Here is a 16,764-nt window from a genome sequence, read left to right on the forward strand (position 1 = left end):
AAAGAATTAAAAAAAAATGGTGTAATAAAAAATTAATAGTGTAAGATACTAAGATGACATGTGACAATATGGTTAAAGAAGTGTAATAGAATGGATGAGGACATGTGTCTTTCTTAGTTTTTTGGTTATAGTTTTTAAATACTAAGTATAGAGTATAGATATAGATATGTTATATATGTGTACATTTATAGAGTTTTTATTTTGTAACTTAAGCCGATTGATTAAATATGTTTCAATGTTTTGTTATATCGTGGCGGGGTTATTTTATTAATTGACATAAAATTTTTAATACCAATTGGCCTATAATATAAAGACCAATAAATAATGCATTATTACCATCACTAAGTAGGATGTTCGTGTATAAATGTGTTTTTATTTGGTATAGCAGATAAACATCAAAAGTATCGATATTGACTCTTGAGTATTAAGGCATAAAGCAATACATGTCCAATGAACAAATTTTCATCGAAATGCAAACATTTACATTTTATTTTCTTCATTATTTTCCTCTACTTGTCTCCCCAATAACTAAATGTGAGTTCTATCTTATTTCAATTCGTAATCTAAATATACTTTAAAAAAATCATTTATGTACAAATTAGGATTTAATCAATATGATGTGATTATAATCTTAAAAGTTAAATCATCCATTGCATTTCAAAAAAGGTATTGATAGAAAAATCCTTCACCAATCATGAAGAATAATTCACCCTAGTCGAAACTACCCTATTAGGTATAAATAATATGGAGTAATATGGTACTTGTATAATTCATTTGGTTCCTTGAATTCCAAATTGAATCTTTAATAATACTACTCCTAATTAAGCCCAAATCATATGTAATTGTCATCTTAATAAAGATATTAAGATGATAGGAGTATATAAGAGAGAAAAAAAATATTGAGAATTTATAACCTCATAAATATTTGAGACCTCCATTTCTCAATCTTGACCTTCTACCGTTAATGACATTATTCATATGATCGTACCTATAAAAATTGAGAGAAAAAAAAAATTATCCTCCACAATAGTCCAAAGCCCGGGTTAATTTCATAGTGAGTGGGAGCGAAGTTGATGTTCATGCAAATGGGACCTTTTCTTAGAAAAAAAAATAAAATTAATAGAGAATCTTTTTTTTTTTTTTTTGAGAGAAAATTAATAGAGAATCTACTAGACGGAAGGAAAGAAAACAAAAAACAAGGTTATCTTAAAAATAGAGAGAAAAATCCTTGACATTCTATGATCCAAAGATGACTATATCTGCCACCTCACTAGTATTTTATTTATTTATTTGACAAAATAAATATTTTATTGACTTAATTTTCAATTTACACTCCATATTTCTCAGTCTTCCCTTTCTTGCTCACAAGCGTACTTATTGGGTTTTACTGCTGCTTAGCTGTTTTTTGTAAAATATTCAACTCCAAAAATGTTATTTTCTACTCTAATTTTCTTTCTATAATTTTTTTTTTAATAAAATTTCCCCAATTTCATTACCTTCCTTAATTTTGTCCTGGTAATAAAGCTCTGTTCTTTCTTCCCCCACTTATACTCACCAGCATCAACCTAAACCCCATCACTCCATTTTTATTTTTTTTTTAAAAAACCCATTAATTTCTGCTTCGGACAGAGGAATCTCTGCTCCTTTTTATTGGAACTTCAATAATAGTTAATACCCTTCTCTAGATATTAGAGATAATTTCAGAAATTTTGATTTTTCAATCTGGGTTTATGCCAGTTTGTTAAAAATTCTTAGTTTTTTTTTCAAGATTTTCAATCAATTTCAGCTTGATACAGAGAAATCTTTGCTGTTTTGATTAGAACTTCAACTCTACTCTATACCCATCTTCAGATGTAAGTGATAAATTCAGAAAACCTGTTTTTATCAATCTGGGTTTATAGCAATTTCTTGAGGTTGCTATTTATTTTTATTGAGGTTTATTTTGATGGTACTACTGTAAATGGGTTCTCTTGAGAATGGGGTTTTGTTGAAGAAAGATCAACATCATAATCATAGCATTGGGAGAGTTTCTTCATTCTCAAAACAACAAAGACCCAGATCGAGATTTACAAGGTTTTTGCTATCAAAGAGAATAGGCTACTTGCAATGGATTTCCACCATTGTTGTTTTCTCTCTCTTCTTGGTTTTCTTCCAAGCTTTTCTACCAGGTTCAGTGATGGAAAGACCTGGGGATTCACGAAAAACTTTGGATTTAGTTGGTGAAGATTTGATGTACTTAAACCGGATTATTAATGAGCTTGATTTTGGTGAAGATGTGAGGTTTGAGCCAACAAGGTTGTCTGCCAAATTTCAGAAGGAAGCTGCTGAGGTTAATTCATCTTCTGGGTTTAAAAGAGGGATTAGAGTTGGTCATAGGAAGCCCAAACTTGCTCTGGTTAGTACTCTAATAGCTGCTTTATGGTTTTTGCTGATTTTATGGTGTTGATGCTTTTTAATCAATTTTAAGTGGGTTTTTATTTAATTTCTAATTTCAGATTGATAGAATTTGTGCCATGTGCAACTTATTTTGTTACTGAATTTTGAGTGAAATTTAAGCAATAATAGTTGTATTGTACTTGTGCAGTTTATGAGCATGTTGGTTTGTTGTTTTAAGTATATACCAATGTGTTTGATTTTTGTGTGTTGTTGAAGGTTTTTGCGGATCTGGGTGTAGATCCATATCAGATACTAATGGCAACTGTGGGAACTGCACTGCAAGAGATTGGTTACACAATTGAGGTAATGTACTGCATTTGTGTGGCTGAAGTTGGTGAATGGATTAATTGGTGGAGTGGTTAACCTCGTACCGATAGCTATTACCTAATTGTTGTCTTTACTGAATGATGATGTTTGCTGGGCTGTTGCAATCCTTGTTAATAAATTTTTTGGCTATATTAATACAAATGTGTCACAAAATCATTCATTTTGCATGAGTGTATGTCTGAATTATGAAAATGACACCCTCAAGTCCAGAATTCTACTCTGTAGTCTCATGATATTATTTTGAAGTAAAGAGTTTTAGATTAAAATTATAGGCTGTTGAGAACAAATTCAATTCTCCGATTAGGATGGGTTAAGGCATGGCGATAGGTAGATTATCATTTTTTAATAGTTTATGTCAAGTATGCAACGGATCAGGTTGTTGCGTTTGTGAAGATGAGGTACAGAAATTTCCATGAACTTATAGCTGAATTGAGATTAATGATTTATGTTTGAGAGATTAATTATCTGCTGATAGTGAACACTCAAAGCTTGCGGAAGAGATAGGGAAAAGGAGAGACTAGAGAAATAATTGAATACCCATGGATGCACAGTTGTTAATCAAAGATATATATCTGCTGAGGTTTTTGTGATGACATGTTCATATTGGTAGAAACAACGAAAATTCGTGATGCTTGCCAAAGCATAGACTGAAAATTAGATGATAGTGCCACGGCTAAATTCTAAGCAACCTATGACATTATAAGTTGGTTTAGAGGTCAAAGAGATATTAAATGTAGGAAGAGAAATGCCATTAACTGACCAAGATTTGCTATATATATATATATATATAGTGATGGGGTGTAAAGGAAAAACAAGGTTGTCTTTACATGCCATTAAGATCACGAGGAATGCTTACGAGACTATGAGATTGTCTCTTGACGCTGTATCCCCTTTACACTGGGCCCCTGAGAGTGGTTTGGCCTTCTGTAAATGTGTTATTTGCTGCTTTGGCATAGGTTAGTTTGTGTGTCTACATTATGAGTATTTAAAGTGTTATTCATCATTCATCAAGATGTTGGTACATTGTCTAAGCCAAGCTATCAAATCCACAAGATAGATGAAGTGAAGCAGTACAAAAAGTAATGATTGGCTGTTTCATGTTGTGTAAATCTAAATGTCAGTTTGGTGTAGATGCTTCTACGACAGTTTGGACACCGAAGAACCATAGATTAACAAATTGGTTTTGTGTTGATTTTAACTTTTAGAAAGGACCATCAATCAGCTAAAACACTAGTTCAAGCTAGTTTACTAGAGTACTAGACCATGATGCATGTTGTGTATAAAGATTTCTAATATGAACCTTACATGAAGGAGGGATACACAGATTAAGTATTGTCTGTGAATAATAGAAAGATAAAGAGATATGGAACATTTAATGGGGAGACTAGATAACATATTACCAAACATGAAAGGGAAATATTATTATGAAACTTACTAATAAATTAGGGGAATGTAGGCAATTCATATTGAATTAATGAAGTATTATATTTATACACCATGCATGATTATGTTGCCAGCTTTATGATTTAAAATAGTTATGCATCTATGTTTTCTGAGGTAGTGAATCGGAAAGCATTTAACATTGCCCTGAACTCCAACATATATTGATGTCATTTCTATTTCATTCCCCTACTAATGTTCGTAATGGTGGGTTTGACCTCAATCAATGACTTCTTTCCCCGTTAGTAATATGTTGTGATGATTGCCTTGAAACATTTCAGGTATTTTCAAGTGAAGATGGTCCTGCGCACACTGTGTGGCAACATATAGGAGCTCCGGTCAGCACAATTGAAATCAAAGACCACTGCAGAAATAGTGTGGATTGGCTGAAGTATGTTATCAGCCTTATCTTTTGTGGGGAAATGTATATTTGGTCCCATCTTAATGTGCTTCTCATGAGACTTGTGCTGTTGTTCCCTTGTGCCTTATCATATATCCACTAAGTTTTCTTATGGTACTAAATTAGAGGACATGTTATTGAATAGAATTTAAAGCTGATGCCACTTATATCACATGTTAAAATGGAGAGCTAAAATAAAATTTGTCAACAGATGAATCTATTCATAAGCAAAGGTATCTTGATAATATCTCTGTGAATATATTTACTTGATATCTAGGTGGCATAATGACTTGTGTTACATCGAGAATAAAGTTGAGGATGATCAGATTGAGAAGTTTCAGATTTGGCATAATTTTGATCTTTATGGTTGATCCACATATCTCCATAATCATTTGTGAATAATTTACCGTTATAAAATATTTATTATGAATTACGGACATAACTTAATCTGTTTGCACAAAAACAATCCAAATATGAATAGTCAATCCCCTAGGTGCAATTAGGACAAGATCATTCTCTACCAGAAGCATGCTTGTAGATCTACGTGTTTCCATATTGTCTGTGCAGATGGGGCAGGGAGTGGGTGGGCTGGGGTGGTCAATACAGGACATTAATTTCCATATTCTTTCCTCTAACTGTTGCTGTTTCCTTTGCAGCTATGATGGTATACTACTTAATTCGCTTGAGGGGAAAGAAATCCTTTCTTGGTATGCTTCTCAATTTGTGTACAAAAAATGTGTATGTTGTAATAACCCTCAATTTCAAACTTTCAGTTGCTTATTCTGGTTCATACTTTCTATTTTGAAGTGTTTTCAAGTTTGACTTCTGTTGCAAACTTTTTGAAGTTATATGTAGCTTGTTCTATGGGAGTCATATAATGAATGATGTTGTATCATGCTTCAAAATTGCAGCCTTTGGTTTAGTGATTAAATTCTTATTCATCAATTTTCTTGTGTCAATATGTTTTATATAACTTAATTCTTTACCATTTTGGAAAAAAAAAAAAAAAAAAAAACATTAGATTGACTTGTTAACTTATTATACATTGAAAGAAATAGAGAATGTTGTTGTTAATTAGAATTAATTGTGAAGGATATACCCTATGAGTTCCGATGGAATTTACGTATTCTATCAATCTGAATATTGAATCCATAATTTCTGGTGCTCCTTAAAATGATTATAAATAACTGAAGAACAATGAACTTAATGCATTTGTACTGTTTCCTTTTACTTGCTGACAATCCTTCATTGAGTTTATGTGCAAGTCTATTGCAATGAATGATCATACTTGTTACAGTTTTATGCAGGAACCTTTCAAGTCATTACCCCTTGTTTGGACCATACATGAAGACCGACTCGCCACTCATCTGAATCAGTACACTGTAAATGGAACAGTTGAAATTTTAAATGATTGGAAGAAGAGCTTCAGCCGTGCTACTGTAGTTGTATTTCCAAATTATGCCCTTCCGGTACGAACATCTATTTTTAACACCTGTATTGGCTAGACTCTAGAGTTGTTAGTCATCTTACTGTCTGTATTATTTTCATGGGAGTGATCATATTCAACCGACTGTACAGTTGTGCACTATAATCTAGAATAATGACTGCAAGTTAGGTATGTTTCACGTGATAATATTCTTTAGGTTTAAGTGGGGTTTTCTCGTTGCACATAATCTATTGCTTATCCAATTCCCAGTCTCACTAATAGGCTAATTGGTCTTTTCATGTTTCTCCCTCCTCTGTGGTGTCCTTCTGTAAAGTATTTATTATCAAAGAGCTATCTTAGACTTTGTCTAATGCTATCAAATTCCTTTTATAGATGATGTATTCGAAATTTGATACGGGCAACTATTTGGTCGTCCCGGGTTCTCCAACTGAAGCATGGGAGGCAGATAGTTTAATGAGCTTTAATCAAGAGCAGGTCTATGCCAAGATGGGTTTTGCTGCTGATGATTTTGTTATTGCTGTCGTGGGAAGTCAATTTATGTACAAGGGTTTATGGCTGGAACAGGCCCTTATATTACAGGCTTTAAAGCCACTTCTCACAGAAATTCTTCCTGACGATAAATCTGATTTTGGTTTCAAAATCATTATTTTAACTGGCGATTCTACTGGTAATTACACCAAGGCTGTGGAGGTATAAATCTGACTGCTAAATCTTGAATTTGATTAGTACTCCTTTGTTGACATTAAACTGAACATGTTGATTGTTGAATATTCACTGAAGGCCATTTCTACAAGTCTGGATTATCCAAAGGGTATTGTGAAGCATGTTGATCGTAATGCAAGTGTAGATGATGCTCTCAGGACTGCCAACCTTGTCATTTATGGATCATTCCTTGAAGAAGAATCATTTCCAGATATCTTAATCAAATCCATGTGCTATGAGAAGCTCATAATTGCCCCTAATCTCTCCATGATAAAGAAATATGTATGTGGCCTTTCTTCAAATATTTTTTTCCCTTTAAACTTGTGAATTTATGATAGATCACATTAGTAGACAATCTTTAAAATATAATTGCTATTAGTACTCGTCGCTACTTCTTTGTTCTAGAAATTACAGAGGACTGATATTGTGCTCAGTGTATAGAAATTTTTGGAACCACCTGGGTCATTCTTTTCCAATTGTAAATACATGCTATCAAAGTAGACTTTCCTGCTGCTGTTTCCATACTGATATGCACCGGGTTCCAAGTTTTTATCCTTTTTCACTGATTGCCTGTCTGGCATTTCATTGACATTAGACTGTAGAGAAGTGTAAATGCTCGTGCATGAGCCTAAAAATCTAAATTGGGCCTTATAGAAGAAAAAAGAAATTAATACTGCCTTATTTAAGTGCTGAATACTCCTCTTGTATATATATACTGTATGGCTGTATGCTATGGTTGTTTGCACTAAGCTGTTTTTTCAGGAGATCCAACTTCTGACTACATTTTCAATAACATTTAGGTTGATGACAGGGTGAATGGCTATCTTTTCCCAAAGGAGGATATCAAGGTCTTAACTGCCATTATATCGCAAGTTGTTTCAAGGGGAAAATTGTCACCTCTAGCTCACAATGTCGCTTCAATTGGGAAAGAAACGGCAAAAAACCTCAAGTCAATGGAAGCTGTTGAAGGTTATGCATCACTTTTGGAAAATATCCTTAAATTACCGTCGGAAGTTGCTGTCCCAAAGTCTGCTTCTGAAATTCCTTCCAAATACAAAAATGAATGGCGGTGGAACATCTTGAAAATGATTCCTGATGCAAAATATAGAAGCAGAAATACTAGTGTTTACTTGGACAAAATTGAAGAGTTGAGTCGTAATAAAACAGATCCCGCCATTTCTACATCTGCTAAGGACGAGGATTTTTTATATAGCATTTGGGAAGAACAGAAACAATTTGATATTGCTAATGCTAGAAAGAGAAGAGAAGATGCAGAGGTGAGACACCTTCACGCCGATCAGTGTTCTTTCTTTCTATTTTGAAAATTGAATGAATTTTCCTTTTGTTTCCTATAGTAAAAATATGAAATTTTATGTGGTTTCATTATACAGCTTAAAGATAGATCTGATCAGCCTCGAGGAACGTGGGAGGATGTATATCGAAGTTCCAGAAGGGCTGATCACATGAAGAACGATTTGCATGAAAGAGATGACGGGGAGCTTGAAAGGACTGGTCAACCATTGTGTATATATGAACCATACCTTGGGGAGGGAAGCTGGCCTTTTTTGCATCATAAACCACTTTATCGAGGAATCGGTCTGGTAATTTATTCATCGAAAAAACTTGCATGGTTTCCTATATTTGATGCTATAGAATAATTTGCACTTTCAACTTTTTGTTTCATTCTCTTCCGATTTTTTCTTATTTCCTTTCCAATGGCTTAAAAACCTTGCCTCACCAGTAGCTAGCTAGTTGTTTTATCAATGAATGTTGTTTGTAGGCTTCAAGAGGACGTAGACGCGGAACAGATGATGTGGACGCATCCTCTCGTCTTTCTCTTCTCAGCAACCCTTATTACCGAGATGCACTTGGGGAATTTGGAGCCTTCTTTGCAATTGCTAATCGAGTTGATCGTGTCCACAAAAACGCCTGGATAGGGTTCCAGTCTTGGAGAGCAACAGCTAGAAAGGTACTTATTTCTGAACCTCTTTATATTATAGATATTTCTTCATCGTTTGTAGACAGCTAAATGCAAGGTTGATATTTTTTGTTTAATTTTATCAGAAAGTGTTGTCTAAAACTGCGGAGAAAGCTTTGCTTAAAGCTATTGAAACAGGAGAACACGGGGACACTTTCTACTTTTGGGTCCGGTTGGATTCGGATCCTAGAAACCCCATGAACAAAGATTTTTGGTCATTTTGTGATGCTGTAAATGCTGGTAATTGCAGGTAGGACCTCAAACTCCCCAAACTGTTGCTTTCTACGGAGTATGTGTTTTTAATGCCTTTAGTTGACACCTAAATTGTGCTTGTAGGTCTGCATTCTCAGATGCTTTTAAAAGGATGTACGGAATTAAGCAAGATTGGGATTCTCTTCCACCCATGCCTATGGATGGAGATACATGGTCTGTAATGCACAGCTGGTCCCTACCAACTAGGTCATTTCTAGAATATGTCATGTTTGCAAGGTATTTGAAAATTGAAATTTATGCTTACTATGCATGTCTTACATATTTGTTCATTTGATTTACCTTGTCTAAATTCTTTTCCTGTTAATCACATATGCTATATGTTGCAGAATGTTTGTTGATGCATTGGATGCTCAAATGTACGAAGAACACCACCGAAGTGGGCACTGTTATTTGAGCTTAAACAAAGTAAGGCTTCGGTTTTTTTTTTCCTTATTTTTCGTTATTGTGGCCCTTATCTGATCTATTTTTGGGTATTTCCTATCTGAGCTTAATCTTCTGAGACTACATATTACACTAGTATGATGCTTCCACCATGCCTCTTGGTAACTTTAGTTTCATGTTTTCTTCTACAATTTCAACTTCTGAACTATGAAAAATAACAGCCAAGTCATCAGCCAACTTGTCTGTCCCCTTGTTTCAAGCTTTATAGTAGTTTTCATTTCCAAAGTACAAAAATTGTATTCTTGTAAGTGTATATACTTTCAGCTCAATTGATGTGAAAGTAGTTGGCCATCTTGATTATCTTTCTAATAATGCAACAAAAAACAACACTGCAGGACAAGCATTGTTACTCTCGGGTACTTGAGCTGCTCATAAACGTTTGGGCATACCATAGTGCGAGGCACATGGTTTATATCGATCCTGAAACTGGCAAGATGCAAGAACAGCATGGATTGCAGAATAGGAGAGGTCACATGTGGTTAAAATTCTTCTCTTTACGCACTCTTAAAAGCATGGATGAGGAATTGGCCGAGGAAGCAGACTCTGAGAAAACGAAAAGGCATTGGTTATGGCCTAAAACTGGTGAGATCTTCTGGCAAGGTGTGTATGAGAAGGAGAGAGAGGAAAAGAAGAAGATGAGAGCCGAGAAAAAGAGAAAAAGCAAGGAGAAAGTTGATAGGATAAAAAATCGAAACTCGAAACATATGAAACCCATAGACAAGTATGTAAAACCCCCACCTGAGGAAATGTCAAAGATTACTACTACAACTAACAGTAGTACTACAGATGTGGCAAGGAGATAGTATTTGGTTTTCCTTTCCAGTTTCCTGCATTGGGTTGCTGCTAAAAATAGGTTATAGTTAATGATTCTTTTTGTATCAAGAGTTTTAGTTAATTCTCCTATTTGTAAATTTTTTCCAGAAAAGGATGCTCGAGTTTGTAAATGGAGAATAGTGGAGGGAGGGGGGAAGAGACAATGCATCCTTTTACGGTATTGATGTTGATAATATTCATTATATTTAGATGATGTCCATTCATCCCCATTTACATGTGTGAATCTCTCTGACTAATATTCTCTCGTGACTAATTCTCATCAACACAATTGAAAATGCATGCCTTCGGAAAATTAAGTACTCCTCGAGGAATTGAGTTCACTATTATTTTGCCTTAAATCTTTAGTAGATGGCCTTGTTAAGGGTGTTGTGTTGAAATAATTTTGATTCGATATTATAGTAATGGTCCAAATTGCTATATTAGGTATTCAAGAAAACCCATGAATTATGTTTTGGCACGTAAAAGGTCTCTATAGGTTCCATCCAGGTTCTTGCAAGAGGAGCTATCAATCACTTGTCCAAAAGGAGTTTACTTACTTCAGCCTCTACTATGCTAGTTTTGTGGAGGCTGCTACCACAAGTTCCGTTCAAGATTCATCCTGCGAACACCAACTAGTGTGACATGTTCTGAGATGTTCAAACAAGTTTCTCCGAGAAGCTTAATTTTGATGTTGTAGCCTTATGGCTTGAACTTTCCTAGACTTTTTGAGAAAATTACGTGTTGAAGACTGTGATTAGTAAAAATTAACTCCGTTCAAAAATAAATAATAAATAAAAATAAATAAATAAATAAATAAAATAAAATAAAAAAGAGTAAAAATTAACTATTTTTATAAAATACAATACGGAGTAACAAAGAATAATAATTATCACCATGAAACTTGCATTTCACAAGAAACAACCCAGTTTAAAGCTTGTGTTAAGCCTGTTTACTACACCAAAAATAAGTTTTCAGATTCACTATGAAGTAAAAACTCATTACATATTTTACTCTAAGAACCCTGACGCACCAAAATTGGATACAATACATCTACCCTTCTTTCAATTAAAAATTTGCGTATTCTTCATCTCCCGGGCAAGTCCACTGGACATACATATCAGTAGTCATCCAGAGTAGAGGTAAAAGCATTAAAATCTTGGCGCTGCATGAGAATAGACGAGCACATTAGATATGAAGAAGAACAAATTTCATTTTCAATTTCAGAAAACTGAGAACAAGAACAGCCTACCTCCTCCCATTGTAGCTTCGGGTAACCGCTCAATTGAATATCTGTGGCTGGTGATGTACATGATAGGCACACCAGGTATCTGATTACCCAATTATTTTCAGGGTTCAAAGCAACAAGATAATCAATAGACATGTTTTAAGCTTCAAAATTCATGATGACCATGACAATAAAAATTTTGATTCTTCTATATGAAAAAAAAAAAAAACAGAATTACCTTCCTAATCCGACGCTTCAAATCACGATCACAGGTCGCAACAATGTAGCATTTATGCTGTTTTCAACAAAGTAAATCATAAATATTAAGCCAAAACAAGTGGCACAAATGCAGAGTGTAAAAAAAAGGACAGGAATGAAGCTTTTGAATACAGAGAATTCAAAATGGGCATGGTATATAAGCTCTGTCTGTCCCCAGCATTTACACTGTTTGGATAACAAAACAGATGGGAAAAGAGGGGAAGGGTAAGACTACTGTAAGAGAAGGAAGAGGAGATAAAAGAGGGGTTCCAATTTTGGAGGGATGTTTATTAAAGCGGGGTGAACTAAATTTTAGTATAAACTTAATTATTTTTCAGGGGTAAACTAAGCTTTGTATAAACTAAATTCCCAACAAGAGATCACCAATTGAAGTCTCGAACTATAAAGTTAGCAGAAAACAAGAAATTTGTCCAAACATACACTAATGATAACAGAACTCATTCAATTGTTCAGAAATTCTATATACATGGCTGAGTAAATGCTTCATTTCTTTTAGATGTAGTAAATTCTTTTACAGTATCCTAGTCACATGTAGGAGAAAAAAACTAACAGGAAGGAGGGATGCCATTAGCCTCAAGATATAATCCCATTCCCACTTTCCCATCTCATACAAAAAATTGTAGCTAATGTATATAAATGTAACTCTTTGAAGAGGATATCAGATCTTCGATGCAGTTCACAATTGCCACAATGATATCTTTCTTTTTAATACGGTGCAGATAAAGGGTAGTTATTTCATCATACTGCAAACATACCTGAGTGACCCTGTCAACAATGCAATCATCAGCATATGTTCCCTTGTGAATACATGGAAGTCTGTCAAACCGAGGATCCTTGGCAATCCTGCATGTAAAGATAGATATAGACTGGTGATGGCCTCACATCAACATGGAAACAACTTAAGTCCCAAGGACACAAATCAGTGAAATGACACAAAATGAATGACCAAATTGATATCGAAGATAAACTAAATTCAATTGCTAATACAGGGGAAAATGATAGATATAGTTGTTTCATGACCAAATTGCTAATCAAAGATAAACTAAATTCATGAGAAAACACAGTGAGTATATTTGTTTCCACGATAAAAGGAATACCAAAAGCCGTATTCCAAGAAATAAATAGGTCTTTCACTTGTAAAGATGAAAAAGATGTAAAATGTACCTCAACGCTACACGATACTTTTGACCAAGCTTCTCAAGTTCGGCCATAACACAATCCGTAATACAAGGCGTACCTATGGTAGAATAATCAAGGTAAATACAACAGAAAGTATATAGCACACAATGTCTAAACTGTATATAAAAAAAAATGATAGTAATCACTCACATTTAGCATATAAGCAGTCCATCATTGCTTTCTCCAAATCCAACTATCCAAACATAAAACAACAAAATCATTAGACAAAACTAACACAAATTTACAAAGCCTAATTACCAACAAGCATATTTCTGCAATCAACCCAAGAACAGAGCAAAATTCCAGCTGAATAATATAGGTAAAACTAATAAAACCATGAATTGAGGTTCTCACTTTGTTTTGGATAGAAAAATTGATGAAATTAGTATCAACTATAACCCGATAAGGCGGTCCCAATGCAGTATTATACTTGAAAAATAGGGCAGATGATACATTAGGCCTGAAAATCATTCACACCCACAAAAACAACAAATTGAATCAAATTAACATTAAATTTGATTAAACCCAATAATTATAACTGCTTAATACTAAATAAATTGAAGAAATAAAGAAGCTTACACATTTCTAGGAAGATTAGCGGATTCAAGGTCTTTCTTTGTAGGGTTTAATACTTCTTGCTTGTGCCTGAATTTGAATAAAACAATAGACAATTAAGGAATTAGTACCTGTTAATTAATCAACAGAAGAAGATAGAGAGGAAGAGAGAGAACTAGTACTGTTTGAGGGTTTTGGAAGTGAGGAGCTTCTTCCTGACGGCAAATTTGGGGGCTGTTTTAGCTTTTCCCATGATTTCGCCGGTGATAAACCCTAAACCCTAGAGAGAAAAGAAAGAGAAAGAAGTGGCGCGGTGGAAAATTATGGGGTAAAAGTGGCGGAGGTGGCGGTGATGCGACAACGGCAACCCCTTTTTTATTATTATTAAAACTTGTACTCCCACAAAATTTGTTACTTGTAGAACTTAGAGTTTTGTCAAAAGGCAACTATAAAATGCATTTATGTTAAAAGGTTCGGGTTCGAATCCTACCAAGTGAGGGGTGTTTACTGTTTAGGGGTAGGAATTTCTTTATCCTCCCCTCTATTCTAAAATTGTAAGATTTGAATTTTGTTCAGAGTTCTCTTTACCGTATACTATTATTGTTCATCCATTTTCCAGGCTAAATTTCCTTGTGCAAATTATTAGAGAATAATTTGTACACTAATATAATATGTAGATATGTAATACTTACAATACTCGTATATAGAGCTGTCAAAAGTTGATCCAACCCGAAATACTGACTCAAACCCGATTATTAAAAAATTCATCTGAACCCGACAAAATGGTGACCCAAACTCGACCTGACCCGACTTAAAACCAACCCTAGACTCGAGTTGACCCGAGTATGTGAGACCCGAACCTGAACATGAACTGACCTGGAGATGACCCGGCCCGAATGTAACCCATAAATTATTCACCTGAACCGAACTCGACTTAACCGAAATTGACCCAAACCCATTTTAACCCGCCAAAACCCGAATTTAACCTGACTTGTTACTAACCTAACCTGAATTCAACCCGACCCGAATTTAATCCAACCTGTTACAAACCCGACCCAAAATCAACCCGACTTGTTATTAACCTGACTCAAATTCATCTCGACTTGTTATTAACCCGACCCGAATTTTGACATACCTATTACTTACCCCAACCCATAAATTTAACCCGATCTGTTACTAACCCGACTCAAATTTAACATGACTTGTTATTGATCCGCCTAAATTAAACCCAAATTGTTCCTGACCCGATTTCAAATACCTTAAATGCAATTTAGACCACCTTATTATTGTTGATCAAAGCATTTTGTCTTGGGAGACCAAGTCGGTCCAGGCCAGCAAAAGAATGGAGCATCATCCTCAAATTTAAAAGTTGAATATAGTATATATTTGTTGTATGGTCAAAGGTGATAATTATCTTCCTAAATTATAGACATTAGTTCTCTAGTATATTTCCATATATATTATAGTCAAAGGAAATAATTAGCTTCATAAAAATGATGATTATCTATTTATAGTTAATTGAACCCGAATATGACCTGGCTTGGAAATGACCCGACCTGATTGTAACATGCAAATTATTGACCTGAACATAATCCGACTTGAATCCAAGAATGACCCGATTTGGAAATGACCCAACCTGATTACACAACAAGAAAATGGCATGTTTCCGACCGAAATTTTCCGTCGCTAAAGGGTCTAAATCCGTCGCAAATCATGTTTACGACGGAATTCCGTCGTCGATTTCCGTTGTAAAACCTTTGGTAGGAAATTCATGAATTTTCGAGGAATATTCCGTCGGAAAGGTGTATTCCGACGGATTTTACGACCGAATTTAATCCGTCGCAGAACATATTGACTTTTTGGTTTAGTCCGTCGCTAATTTGCGACGACATATTCCGTCGGTGTGCTGTCTACAACGACGGATATTTCCGTCGCAAATGTAATTTTCCGACCGAAATATTCCGTCGCAAACAGCATTTTCCGACCGATTATTTCCGTCGCTGGTAGTGTGTGTTGCGACGAAAATTATTCCGTCGCTGGCTTACGACGGAACATTCCGTCGGAAAGGGTGGTGAGTTCCGACGGATTTAACTCCAGTTTTCCGTCGCAAATGTAGTGCTTCTGACCAATATAATTCCGTCGCAAATTGCTTTTCCTTTCGAACAAAAATATTGACAAATATTATTATAATTGCGTATGTTCCTGCACCAAATACCTGTGATAATTAAAACTATTATCGAATTGCGAAAATATTAATAAATATTATTTTCTTAAAAGCTATATATATCCAAAAGCTACATAATATATAGTAAGTTCTACAAAAGCGGGAACATAATCAAACGCTACATAAAATCGATCAAATTAAGTGCTTGTCCATACTACACAAACCTAAGCTAAGCTAAAAAACTACAGGTGTAGGGAATAATTTCAAGCCTTTAAAATCCCACTAGCTTGAACCCCACTGTGAATACACTAAAGTACGGTGGCGTCCAAAAGGGAAGAAGATAGAGCAAAAGAGTCGCCAACAAGTTTTTAAGGAACTTGTAAACCGTTCACGAGGTGAAGGTTACACCCCTTAACGATCCAAGAGATCGTCAACTCCATAAGGTCATGAACCAAATAAGGGTTCGGGGATGAAGGTACAAAATCCAACCTAAAAGAGATTGAACCTGCCCTAATAATAGGCCTCTACTTTATTCTGCTCGTATTCATGTGCGCTTTCTAACTAACATACAATCAATAGGATTAACCCTAAACTTGTTTAATCTATGTTGGTTGAATTTAATGCACAAATAAACTATTATTGACGATCACTTGAATTATAATCACATTAACCCTAACAAGATTATTAATTATCTTATTAAGCGCGATTGCAAATACCAAATTCCCTTTAAACATACAATAAAAGGCGATCAAGCAATAACAATATAAAAATATAATACATATCAAGCAACATAATAAATAACATCATTAATAATAATAATATCAATCATAATTAATGATAATCATAATCATGTTAAAGCATAGCAAGATCCTAGGCATGATACTAACAAGATTAATAACAAACCCTAGCATGTCACTAAGCAATAAAAATCAAATCTTTAGCCCTAACATGATACTAACAATCATAAATATTAGGAAGAAAATAAAAGGCATCATAACAATCATATTTAATATTAACATTAACCTAGACATGATACTAGGAATCATAATAACAACATAAACATGATATCTACATCATAAATCAATTAATCAATTAAAGTACTTAC

At 34.6% G+C, this 16,764-nt stretch overlaps 2 protein-coding genes across 2 annotated transcripts; one reads left to right on the top strand and one right to left on the bottom strand.

Moving 5' to 3' along the window:
• Positions 1 to 1,158: 1,158 nt before the first annotated feature.
• On the top strand, positions 1,159 to 10,487 carry LOC110714379. Its single transcript, XM_021892886.1, has 14 exons — positions 1,159 to 2,395; positions 2,653 to 2,739; positions 4,485 to 4,594; positions 5,260 to 5,310; positions 5,901 to 6,072; positions 6,423 to 6,740; positions 6,831 to 7,034; positions 7,553 to 8,029; positions 8,144 to 8,353; positions 8,533 to 8,721; positions 8,817 to 8,980; positions 9,067 to 9,219; positions 9,330 to 9,408; positions 9,780 to 10,487. Exons 1-14 carry the CDS (start codon positions 1,961 to 1,963, stop codon positions 10,245 to 10,247), a joined length of 3,117 nt encoding a protein of 1,038 aa, XP_021748578.1. The 5' UTR covers positions 1,159 to 1,960; the 3' UTR covers positions 10,248 to 10,487.
• Positions 10,488 to 11,087: 600 nt separating this feature from the next.
• On the bottom strand, positions 11,088 to 13,921 carry LOC110714380 (rRNA-processing protein FCF1 homolog). The gene is made up of 9 exons (XM_021892887.1): positions 13,678 to 13,921; positions 13,520 to 13,585; positions 13,295 to 13,400; positions 13,091 to 13,133; positions 12,926 to 12,998; positions 12,517 to 12,604; positions 11,721 to 11,777; positions 11,507 to 11,585; positions 11,088 to 11,419 (listed from the first exon to the last, which is right to left on the bottom strand). The coding sequence occupies exons 1-9, from the start codon at positions 13,746 to 13,748 to the stop codon at positions 11,406 to 11,408; spliced, it is 597 nt and encodes a 198-aa protein (XP_021748579.1). The 5' UTR covers positions 13,749 to 13,921; the 3' UTR covers positions 11,088 to 11,405.
• Between the last annotated feature and the right edge of the window lie 2,843 nt (positions 13,922 to 16,764).

The sequence above is a fragment of the Chenopodium quinoa genome, unplaced genomic scaffold (genome assembly GCF_001683475.1).
Source record: "Chenopodium quinoa cultivar QQ74 unplaced genomic scaffold, ASM168347v1, whole genome shotgun sequence".
NCBI classification, from domain to species: domain Eukaryota; kingdom Viridiplantae; phylum Streptophyta; class Magnoliopsida; order Caryophyllales; family Amaranthaceae; genus Chenopodium; species Chenopodium quinoa.